Raw genomic sequence first — 11,758 nt, 5'->3', positions numbered from 1 at the left:
AACACTGCAAAAAAGGCTTTTATTTTATAGGCACCACTGCAAAATGAGGAACACTTCAAAACATAGAAAATAATAATTTATTTTAACTTCATTTACTTAATTGTTTATAACTAATCATGATTCTGTGAGTTTGCTTGTAAAAGTCTCCCTTTGAATCTACAAAGCAAAGGTTTCTCCTACAATGAGCACTTAAAATTCCACAAACCTTCTCCGTCCACAACTTTCCTGTACATGCAAAGTCCTCCAATGAGTTGCAATATTTGCAAACATGCTGTAAACTCCCACAAAGTTGCATTATATTTTGCCTTCTGTTAAAACCTTTACACTCTGTTGGGAACTTTAACCAGAAAAATGTTTGTTTAATGTGTATCCCAATTCTAAACACCGCTGGTTTGTTTATGTGCGTTATATATAGTTAACCACAGAGTTTGGTGGGTTTGAGTTGAAGCTTTGACCTAAATAATATATTAATGGTCACTCCTATGAAACATATTCAGCAAAGTAACATCATAAAATAGAGCTCCATTAAAATACATACCAGCAGTCATATCTGTGTTTTTAGCAGAAAAGGAAAAAAGCGTGTTTAACTTTCTTATATGAATATAGTTTAAACAAATTATTCTGTGAAGGTATGCTTAGTAAAAGATCTTTTTGAAATTTAAAAACTTTTATGTAAAAGGTAACAAGTAAAAAAGTATCCTTGCTGTTTGAAAAAAAAAGCTGTTTGGTTAATATTGCCTTCCAGGATAGTAGTTAAGCGTGGTATTTCTCCACTTAAAATAGAGCTAGGACACCCAGAGTGGTAGGGCTTGCTAATTTAGACTATAAACATGATGTTGCGATTTATCTTATATACAAAAACTTGCCGCATTGAACGAGGCAGGAATTGCTACCCCAATGGTAGTGTTCTCTTTTATGTACATAATGCAGAAGTGAAAATTATACAGTAGTCACCGAGAGGAATGAATTGTATACTCTAGTGCCGTCTGGCGATTTTGCGCCGTGGGTTAAGAGTTCTTGGATTGTCATCCAGTTATCAAATATCTTTTTATTCCTCTTCTTCATCATCTTTTTGTGGCTGAGTTCGAGGATATTCATCTCCTTCCTGTCGTCGGCCCCCTGCTGCTCCTTCAGGCAATCGAGCCGGCTCTGCATCATGAACTCGCGCCGCCGCCTCTGCTCCTTGGCCTTCACCACGTGCTGCTTCCTCTCCTCCTTGCTCCAGTAGCGCCCCATCTTCAGCTCGCTCACCGCGTCGTCGTCCGTGGTCATGCCGCTGCGCTCTTCTCGGATCTTGAGCGCGCGCTCCCGCAACAGGCGATCCCGCACCGGGCGCTTGGTGATGTAGCGCGTGCCGTCGCTGCGGATCTTCACCTTCCACTCCATCCTCGGCTCTGACTGGTTGGCTGAGTTCAGGTCCTTGCACATGCTCACCAGGCTCATCTGGCTCTGCGCGTACTCGACGGCCGACTTCTGCTGGATCAGCTGCATGTAGCTCTGGTAGTGCTGTGCGTGCGCGGGGATGTGGGCGTGCTTGTAGGGCGAGTGCGGGAAGGGCGGCAGGTACGAGCCTCCCAGCTTCGCGCTGGGGGTGGGGCTCCCGCTGCTGCCACCTTCTTCGCAGGGCTTCCTCTCCTTGTTCTCCGGAGCCGGGCTGGGATCCAGCTCTTTAGGGGAAGGGCTGTAGTTCGGGGAGCCCCCCTCGGAATCTTCCGTGATGGAGAGCAGGTTCTTGGGGGACGGCCCGTAAGCTTCCGCGGCACCTTCTCCCTCGGCCGCCCTCCGCAGGGAGTTGTCGGGGGACATCTCCAAGGTGAGTGGGGTGCTGCGGCAGCTCTCGCCGGTGTTGTAGGCACTCGAGCTGTCTTTGTCGGACTTCTCGGGCAGCTCGGTGATGTCGGCGAGCTCGCGCCTGCGCACGTCCACGCTGGTGTTGTAGTTGCGGAAGCCGCTGTTGTGAAGCATCCAGGGCTCGCGGAACTGCTCCTTGAGCTGCTGCATCTTGTGCGCGCGCACGATGCTGAGACACTCCAGCTCGATGCTGCGCAGCTCCTCGTTGAGCAGCTCTAGCTCCTTGTCCACGCTCTCGGGGTCGCTCTTGCTGGCGTCCAGGGTGCTGCCAGGGTAGTAGAGGCCATAGGGGCCGGCGCTCTTCACCTGGCACTTGAGCTCCAGCAGCTCGCGGAAGCGCTCGCACTCGTCCACAGGGATGCCCAGGTAGTCGGCGTCGGCGCAGTCGGCCGAAATGAAGGACTCGTTGCTGAAGGGCAGGTCGCCGCTGCCCAGGGTGTCCTGGCTGCAAGTGAGCTTCCTCTGCCCAGCCAGCGGCGGGGAGGCCGCGGGGGCATCGTCGCCGTTGTTCTCCTGCTCCGAGCTCTCGTCATTGCGTGTGCTCTCGTCCGTCCGGCCCATGCCGCTGTCTTTCTCGTGCTGGTTGGACAGGATGGTGGCCGTGTCTGTGGTTCCCCCGTCTTCCTCGTGCTTCTTCTACACGACAGAAAACAAGAACACTTGGTCACGGGGAGGGAGGCTGGAGGGACGGGTGCCACTTTTCCGGTAGGAGGGAGGGACTTGGGTTGCTGAGATAGTTAGCTTGAAGTTCCCCTAGGTGAGCCGCTTCACCTCCATCTGGGAAAGGAGGACGATCACTTGACCTATGAATGATTGCGGCTCTTCTAGTACCTCTTACCAGAAAGCAGGAGGCACAGAGGACATCCTTGAGTGCCTAAGGCACTGGAGTGGTTCCAGCATCTCGGACAATGGTGGTGGCAGAGGAGGGGAGGGGAAAGGGCGCCAAGCAGCCGAGGTTAACAGAGGGAATTGCTTTCCTTTCAAAAATGTGAATGTGACTTGCTTTCTCTGATCTGCTCTTTATTTTGTCACATGTGTTTTCCAAACAAGTATCAGAAGGTCAGTGGTACCTTGGCATTACTGCTTTGCTTTCTAAGCCCAGCAGCACTCTCTTGGTCTGGAAGGATATCAGCTTGCTTTTCATTGGTGGGCAGACAGAAAAAGCACTGATTTTCTTTTGCCAGCTGGTGGGTTTCTCAGGATCCTAAGCATCATGGGGTGGGGTGGGGGTGGGGTGGGGAGCAGACGTCCCTGCTGTTGCGAGGCAGGGGCAGCCAGAGGTACCTGCTGCAGGACGCTGGCCGTGAACTGCATGGCCTGGTGGTGCTGCTCCTCCAGCATGTCCATGTGCAGGTCATCCAGAAAGTCGTTCCGGTCGTCATCCAGCCAGCCCTCGTCCAGCTGCGGAGAGGCAGCCACCCACACAGGCTTCAGAAGAGGCCCTTTTTGCTTCTGTTTTATTTATTTTTAGGAAAGGACATGACCTTGGGCAATCGCATTTCTAGGCTTCCTCCAGGAGTCATCCCAATGCAGTCTGCCTGTTGTTTGGCTCTCTGACGGACACTGACCCCATCCTCAAGGTAGAGACCCCTCCCACCCTCCACCACACGTCTAGGGGCGAGGCTGTGCCCTGCTGTTTTGCTGTTGCAGGGTTAAGTGTCTTCATGTATCTCAGCTACTTGCAGTGAAGGAGGCCACTGAGTTAGGGGATCAGAGAGCCACAGCCCTGGCTCCTCTCCTGCCGGGCCCACACCCAAGTTGAGCAGGCCCCAAGGAGAAAGCACAGGCAGTTTGGGACAGAGTTCTTTCTGATGAACAAAGGTAGGTCTGCTAACTACCTCTTAGTCTCTCTTGCTTATAAAGAGCAGACTAGTTAGGAGTCTGAGATCTACACATCTGGCCTGCAGCTGCACCACAGACCATATACAACCCCCAAAGCCAGTCACATTTCTTACTTGGCCCTTTAAGAAAAAGTCTGCTTAGTAATGTTTCTTTTGCTTTTTAAAAGTAAAAACTATTACGGGTAAGATGTACATCGTGATGATTTGATGTGCATAGTGGAATAATGACTACAGTCAATTAACATATCATCTCACAGTTACTACTGTAGTGTGTGTGATGAGAGTACCTGAACTTTACTCCTAGCAAATTTCCAGTAGTCATTACAGTGTTGGTAACTATAGTCATCATGCTGTATGTTTCTTACACTCTGCCATTGTAAAGGACACCCACACAGAAACTGGTCAGGGTCTTGGGAAGTCAAACATTTTGATGGCCATGACCCTGGCTGTGTTTTTCCATGCCATTATGTTTCTTCCTCCTTTCCTTCATTACACTCCCTGCATTAATGAAGCTTCTGGGCATGCAGTGTAAATGCCAAGGTGGATATCTGCACCTTCCTTAAAAGGCCAAAGCAAGAGATAGACTGGAAGTCAGATTATTTTCAGGGCACAGGGTACCTTCAAGTTCTGATTGTATATATTTTCTGCAGGGCAGGAACTCCATTAGTGATTTTAAAACGACAGACTACGTGCTGGAAGCCGCCTTACCTGGAGTTCGGGCCTGGCAATTAGCAATGAGAAGTTCTTGTTTTCTTCACTGGTTAGCAGAGCTACAGCCTCTTCACGGTTCTGTACCTCTATCCCATTAATCTACAAAGAAAAGGTGGAGGGGTGGATGGTAGCATGATTAGATTGTGCAAAACGATTCTCTGTTGTTTCAAGCCTGCATCCATTGCCCAAGCACAGCTGGAACAGAGAACTTCCAGGTAGGTTGAAAAGAATGCTGGTTTTCACAAGGAAAGGCCTTGTTCAGTCTGAGGCACTGTCTCTGCTGTAGGAGACAGCCTCCATAGGAGTAGTTCACAAGATGAGGCTGTGTGAATAGGAGTAACTGGGACTCCAGAAGGCCGCACTGAGAGAAATCACAGTGTTGTGAAGAGGGAAAACAAACATCTAAGCAATTTAGTGAGACAGAATTAAATATATTCAGGACTGAAGCATGACTACAGATGTTTTTGAAAAATATGGAAGAAAAGAAGCAATGGGTCTGATGTGAATATGATGGCGTCAAACTTGGAACACAAAACACCCTGAATAATACTGACTTCTTTAGGTGGGACAAAGTCAGATAAGTTCATCTGTACCATTTTTCTAGGTTACACATATAAATGGTATTATACAATCTCACCATCACACCTGATCCCTCTCTTGCAGGATTTTTGCTTCCTGTCCGGTCACCTTTGAGCTCTGCTGGTCTGGAGGTCTCAGCTCCAGGGGACACAGCAGTGGTCCCACTTACAAGCTGGAAGATTGAGCCTTCCATCTGAGTCTTATGCCTTATAACAGCAAAGGGCGTCATCAATCTTGGTTAACACTTGCTGCAGTGCAGTGAAGGCAGAGAGGGCAGGTAAGGAGCTCAGTGTTTCCATACCCAGTGGTAGATGCTTGTGGAAAACTAAAGCAACTGAAAAAGCAGTTACTACTGAGGATTCAGCCCCTTTAGGAACAAAAGTTGGGTTAAAGTCCAGGGAAGTATAGAATAAGCAGTGGAAACGGAAATGAAAATTACTCATAGGTATATAATGATAGAGATAAACACAGTGGATTATAAATGGGAATGAGCAGAAGTACAAGGTAAGCCTTCTACCCATAAGAAAACAATCTCAATTTCTGCGAGATTTAAAAAAGGGCATAATAGAACTACCATATGATCCAGAAATCCCAATCCTGGGCATATATTCAGACGAAACACTAATGCAAAAAGATACATGCATCCCTATATTCCTAGCAGCACTCTTTACAATAGCTAGGACTGGAAACAACTTATTGTCCAGCAGCAGAGGAGTGAATAAAGATGTGGAACATATGTACCATGGAGTATGTCTCATCCATAAGAAGGAAAGAAATTGTGTCATTTGGAGGGACACAGATGGACCTAGAGACAGTGATACAGAGTAAGGTAAGTCAGAAAAACAAATATATATTAATGCCTGCATGCCTGTGGAAATTAGAAAAATGGTAGAGATGAACTTACCTGCAATACAGTAGTAGAGAAACAGATGTAGAGAACAAATGAATGGACACCAAGAGGGGGAGGGGTGGGGTGGGATGAACTGGGATTGACATATGTACACTCTTGATGCTATGCATAGATAGATAACGAATGAGTACCTACTGCACAGCACAGAAGACTCAGTGCCCTGTGGCGACATGGGATGTATGTATCCGTGTAGCTGATTCACTTTGGTGTACAGCAGAAACGAACACAACAAATGCCAATAAAAGTCTCTGCCAGAGAAACTGATAAAGAGGTGGTACTTAACACACAGTGGAATATTACTCAGCCATAAAAAGAATGAAATAAGCCATCTGCAGCAACATGGATGCAGCTATTAATAGATATCATACTCAGTGAAGGAGGTCAGGGAGAGAGAGACATGAATACCATATGATAGCTGCTATGTGGTATCTAAAATATGACACAAATGAAGCTATTTATAAAGCAGAAACAGATTCAGAGATGTAGGAGTAGACTGCTCTTTGGCTAGGAGAAAGGAGAGGAATGGGTTGTAGAAGTTTGTGTACATGATACATATATATAGAATGGCTAAAATAACAGGGTCCTCCTGTAGAGCACAGGGAACTATATTCAATATCCTGTAATAAACCATAAAGGAACACATTTTAAAGCAACTGTACATCAACAAAAAGATGTTATCTGTATTTTAAACAATTAAAAACAGACTAGCTACAAGAGGAACAAGTGGTTTATTTTATATTCATTTTTCTTGCAGTAGAGTTGCTTTAAAATGTTGTGTTAGCTTCTCCTGCACAGCAAAGGGACTCAGCAGTGCACATATGTATATCCCCTCCCATTGGGTCACCACAGGGCATTAAATTCAGTTCCCTGTGCTCTACAGTAGGTTCTTATTAGTTCTCTATTTTATATATAGTAGCAATAGTGTATACATATGTCAATCCCAGTCTCCCAATTTCTCCCATCCTCCCCTTCCCCCCCTTGAAATCCATGTATTTGTTCTCTACATCTGTGTCTCTATATTCAGATGGTCTCATTTCGACTCCAAAGAGCAACAGATAACATTTACAGATAAATTACTCTTAAAAGCCATTCTATATAGTAGTTACCTGCTGAGTCAGAAAGTTTAAAAGACTGCATAAAGTTGAAATGCCTGGCCCAAAATGAATCCTTCAGAGAAAGCTAAATTGAGCATTATTTGGGGTCACAAGAACTGTTGACCTGATTTGGTCTGTGTTGTCTTTGGTCCGAAGAGAAGGACAGGAAGTGAGACGAGCTGACTTGCATGGTGTAAGGCTAGGGGGTGGCCTGCCTGTTTAGATGGGGCAGCCTCTCTCCGGTTTGTCTTGGGCCCCACCATGCCCTGTGTCCTGGTGCTTTCCAGAGCTGGTACTTTGGCTCTAATTTAACTGGTCTGCCTCACCACACATCTGGTTTTGCGATACTGATAGCTGTTTGTTAACTTCTGCATTTTCAGCCCTAAAGCTATTATCTGAAGCAGTCTGCTCTTTCGTGAATGAACAGAGGACGCTGACCTACCTGGATAATGCGGTCTCCTTCTCGGATGCGCCCATCCTTGGCCGCGATGCTGTTAGGGTCAATCTGAAACACACGGCACTGAGTGGGTAACTCAGACATGCACGAAAATAAACCAAGAGCACCGTCCAAAGTCTGCCTCTAACACTTCATCATGCTCATCCCTCTGTTTTTGTTTTACAGAGAAATAAACAAGACTCAGTGTCGTGCAAGGAGACACAAACATGGACTGATAACGTTTCCAGGCCGTGGTCCTGGACTCTTGCCCCACAATCCTGCTTTCCTGCCCACCTGAGGGGATGGAGAGGCACAGCCAGAAAGGAAAAGCAAAAGTGTGCTGGCATACAGGTGAAAGGGTACCTTTCATTATGTGGTCTAGCAGTGATGTTTTCATTATTTTGCCAAATGTGTATATTAAATTTTGGAAAGGAACTTTACAAACAGAATCTAGTTGAGACAAGTGGGATTGCATTTTAGAGAGACACCCCCAAATGCAGTAATGGTGGGCCAGCTTAAGCTTAGTAGATGAAGTCTACTCAACGGGATGGGTAGAAAGCCTAGTAGTCACATCCCTTGGTTCATCCCATCGAGATGGATTTTATTTCCTGATAGAATGGGGCTTGTGTGCTACTCAAGATGGGCTGCAAGGTGAGATACCCATACTGAAATCATCTGCTTTGCATTGGCTTCTCTGGGAAGATGAAAATACTTCCGTCTATGTATTGGGTTGGTCAAAAAGTTCATTTGGGTTTCTCCATGACATCGGATGGAAAAAACCAAATGAATTTTTGGGCCAACCCAATACTTTGAAGTTGCACTGTGAACTCTGTGATATACATTCTAGCAAAAGAAAAAAAATCAAGAGAAACAGATAGCAGAAATACTTTGACTCCCTCCCCCATCCCATTCAGTGAACTGGAGATGAGAAACGGGAATCTGCTTTTCCCTCGGGGTTGAATACACAAGACCAAGCAAACGGCTCCATTTTATGGCCGATTTGCAGGCTTCTGAAGGATAATTTTGCCTTATGCGCTGACATTAGAACTTAACCCCTATGTAGGGTAGTTTCATGGAGTGTGATAAAGGGGACAAAGAAATCGGCCTGTGTCTTTCCAAAGACATCTCAATAAGCCAGAGCTACTTAACACATTAGAAGGCAAGAAAGAGTACAGCCTCTCTGTCCTGCTACGATAGTTATAAAGAATGAGCCTCAATACCTCGCTTATATAGATGCCAATGTCATCTTCATCATCTGTCCGGTAGCACACCGTGAGGCCCAGCTTGTCCTGGCTGTTCATTCTGTAGAGATCCACTTCCTAGACAAAGAAAAGGGCATTCCCTGTGAGACTCCAACAGGCAGTGATGGCTGGGAGGACATCAGATGCTTTAAAAAACATTTTGTTTAAATGATGAACTCGATCTCTTTGCCTTTGCTGTGGGCAGAGCGGTTACTAAACAAAAGGTGATTATAGGCAAGAGATCAATGCCGAGGGCATTTCTGACCTTTCAGTCAATATAAAGTCATTTTGAAAATAGTTATTTTATTGATCCCGCCGAAGAAAAATTATCCATATTTCACACAGCATCGAGACTTCTGGGGTCGGCCTTTTCAAAAGCATTCTTTCAGTGTCTGCCACCAACAAGAATATTTCCAAACCATCCAGGCATTTCAGTACAAATGCTTCCAATGTGTTTGGTTAGATTATTTCACGTTGCGTTCCCTTAATATGTGCAGTAATAGAACTTGCAAACAGATTACACATAAATTGATCCAAGGAAGGAGGGTAACGTGATAGCATGCAATTAATGCTTTCCACAACAGCTGTGATATTTACAGTCGAGAAATTAGTTTCAGACGCTATTACAACAAATTAAATAAGATAAAAGCGAAGCGAGCCCAAATGCAAGACACATGGGCACAGGGAGTGCCACTGTATTTGACAATTAAACTGTGCTTCGGAATGAAGTCAGAACTTTGAAAACGGTTGGAGCCTTGGGAGCAAGAGGCCTGGTTCCCTGAAAGCGTTCCCAGGCCCCATCTCCCCTTCTGCCCGCACTGCCAATTGCCCAGGCGAGACTCCACAGCACCCAAGTGCAGGCCGGTGCAAAGCGCCGCCTGCTGCTAAGTTTCCAGGCAGATCCCCTGGTCCGGTGTTTACTGCTAGCTGCTTAGTAACCAGGAGGGGCTCCAAGATGGGGCCTGTCTCTGGGACTATTTCCTCGCTCCTTGCTTCTCTTAGATGGTGGTGAGGAAAGGGTTGTTTCTGTGGTGAAGCTCAAAGCAGTTATGGAACAGACACTCCTGAATTCCCTCCCTGGGTGCCCAATACCACGGACACTTTCTAGGTGGAAGAACTGGAGGTGCTAAGGCCCTGTGAGCAAGGAAAAGAGAGGTGCCCTAGGCACCTAGGGGCCACTAGGCCAGTGTGGGGAGCTTGGATTTTATTTCAGCATCCTGGGAAGCCTTGAGCAACTTTTAAGTGAAGACTGCCAAGCTCTGCTTGATACCCTCAGCAGTCTTTATGGCTGACGTGGAGGATAAGGTATTGCTGACGAGTTGGGGCTCTGAGGGCAGATTCCAGCTCTTTCTAGCAGCTTCATCATTGGGTTTTATGGGCTTGTGACTATATCTAAACCAGTTGCCTCACTGGTGCATGTCATCCTGCCGCTTGGACAGGGTGAAGAGTGACTGAGACAAGACCGCTGAGCTCAGCACATCGCCTGGCCCAGAGAAAGTCTACAGGAAACAGTAAGGATGATTGTGTGCAGGCGGTTTCTAACCCAAGTCACAGCAGTTGTTTGTAGCCAAGTGTGTGTGTTTCTCACGTGCCCCCACCTCCAATAAGATAATTTTATTTTCTGAATATTGACATGTTAATTAATTCAGTGACTTCCTCATTAAAGCTTTAGCAATCTGGTATATTACCCAGAAACGAAATCCTATTATCTTTCCTTGTGTTTTGAGGAAAAGACTAAGCAGTCACAGAGGCACCAGACGTTCAACCGCAAGGGCGTGTTCTTTACAGATACTGTGGAATTGCCGATGTGCACACCGCCCACGTAGTGGTCTCACAGCATCCTCACGTTCCAGCCGCATGCCTGAGTCTCCACCTCAGGTCACACTTCATCGGGGGACAGACAAAGGCGAGACTTGCTCTGTTTTGGTTCTTTCCTAACAGGCAGTGTGGGTTTCCCTGGTGGTTCAGTGGTAAAGATCTCCTTGCCAATGCAGGAGATCCCCTGGAGAAGGAAATGGCAACCCACTCCAGTATCCTTGCCTGGAGAATCCCACGGACAGAGGAGCCTGGCAGGCTACAGTCCATGGGATCCTAGAAGAGTCGGACATGACTAAACCACCACAAGAGGAAGTGGAAATCTGTGGGATTTCATGATGACTTGCTTGGGTCCAAATGTACCGCTGCAGCCCCTGAGCCCTGGCTTCATGGTAGAAGCCAGCTGGTTCTGGAACAAGTACATGTGCAACCAAAGCAGGGAGAAGGGTAACTGGAGAGGTTTTAAGAAGCAACTAAGAAAAACAACAAATACTGTGATATGACTTCTACCAGAGTAAAAATCCTAATACAGGTTATAGTTTTCATTGAATGATCAACCACCAAGATGAACAGCTCTTCAGAAAGATCAAAAGGTACCAGAGCTCTGCTGGGCTTCATTCTAATAGGACGTGAAGTATGCCTCAGGGTCCTGATGAGGTAAGTGCAGAAACCGAGGGCAGTATTTGGTACTGAGACACTGTCCTTCCTGATGGCCAAGGGTAATTTTCAGACTTGTCTCATCTGAAGGCATAAGACTGGGTATTATTGAACTGAAGAGGCAAGGGGTGAGCTATATAGAGTCTCGCTTTGGTAGAATCACATATATTGGTCAGTGACATGTTAAAAATGTAACCACCCACCTAACCTGGTCATCCTGGACTTCCACCACTGATAGTCTCAGAAGCATGACTCTGTAACACGCATCTAGAATTGAGGGATCCATTTAAGAACCCAGGAAAGTGAAAAGTCTGGAACTGATTTCTTGGGGAAAAAAACAGCATGATGTGCTAAGAGTATTCCAGTAGGAGCTGGGAAGACTCATAAGGAATGTGAGAGATGGGGGTCTGATGTGTTTAAAAAAAAATACTCATTTGGCCTAGTGCCAGTAATGTAAGCCGTGTGAAATCTACAATCAGTATGATTTTGATAAAAATCTAACTTGAAAATGATTTCTACTCCATTTTCATCAATATTTTGATTGCCAGATAGTTGAAGAACTACCTATTGAAGTGGACATTAGTTCATATTGCTACTGGTGGGATGATTTCTTTCTCTGGACT

General features: G+C 46.2%; 1 protein-coding gene and 1 long non-coding RNA gene across 4 annotated transcripts in view; one reads left to right on the top strand and one right to left on the bottom strand.

Moving 5' to 3' along the window:
• PDZRN3 (PDZ domain containing ring finger 3) overlaps window positions 1–11,758 on the bottom strand; it is a 271,971-nt gene continuing 260,213 nt past the window's right edge. For all 3 annotated transcript variants that reach the window (XM_055558237.1, XM_055558238.1, XM_055558239.1), the window contains 5 exons: window positions 8,643–8,741; window positions 7,429–7,491; window positions 4,401–4,502; window positions 3,136–3,252; window positions 1–2,487 (listed from right to left, as the gene is read on the bottom strand). In XM_055558237.1, coding sequence (XP_055414212.1) covers window positions 940–2,487; window positions 3,136–3,252; window positions 4,401–4,502; window positions 7,429–7,491; window positions 8,643–8,741 — 1,929 coding nt within the window. In that variant the 3' untranslated portion in view covers window positions 1–939. The remainder of the gene's footprint in view (window positions 2,488–3,135; window positions 3,253–4,400; window positions 4,503–7,428; window positions 7,492–8,642; window positions 8,742–11,758) is intronic.
• Window positions 5,706–10,489, top strand: LOC129635333 (uncharacterized). Its single transcript, XR_008706231.1, has 5 exons — window positions 5,706–5,811; window positions 7,367–7,510; window positions 7,609–7,773; window positions 10,103–10,174; window positions 10,391–10,489. It is a non-coding gene; the product is annotated as an uncharacterized LOC129635333 (long non-coding RNA).

Source organism: Bubalus kerabau, chromosome 20 (genome assembly GCF_029407905.1).
Source record: "Bubalus kerabau isolate K-KA32 ecotype Philippines breed swamp buffalo chromosome 20, PCC_UOA_SB_1v2, whole genome shotgun sequence".
Lineage (NCBI taxonomy): Eukaryota > Metazoa > Chordata > Mammalia > Artiodactyla > Bovidae > Bubalus > Bubalus kerabau.
The sequence above is the reverse complement of the archived record's forward strand: the minus strand, read 5'-3'. Positions and strand labels throughout refer to the sequence as shown.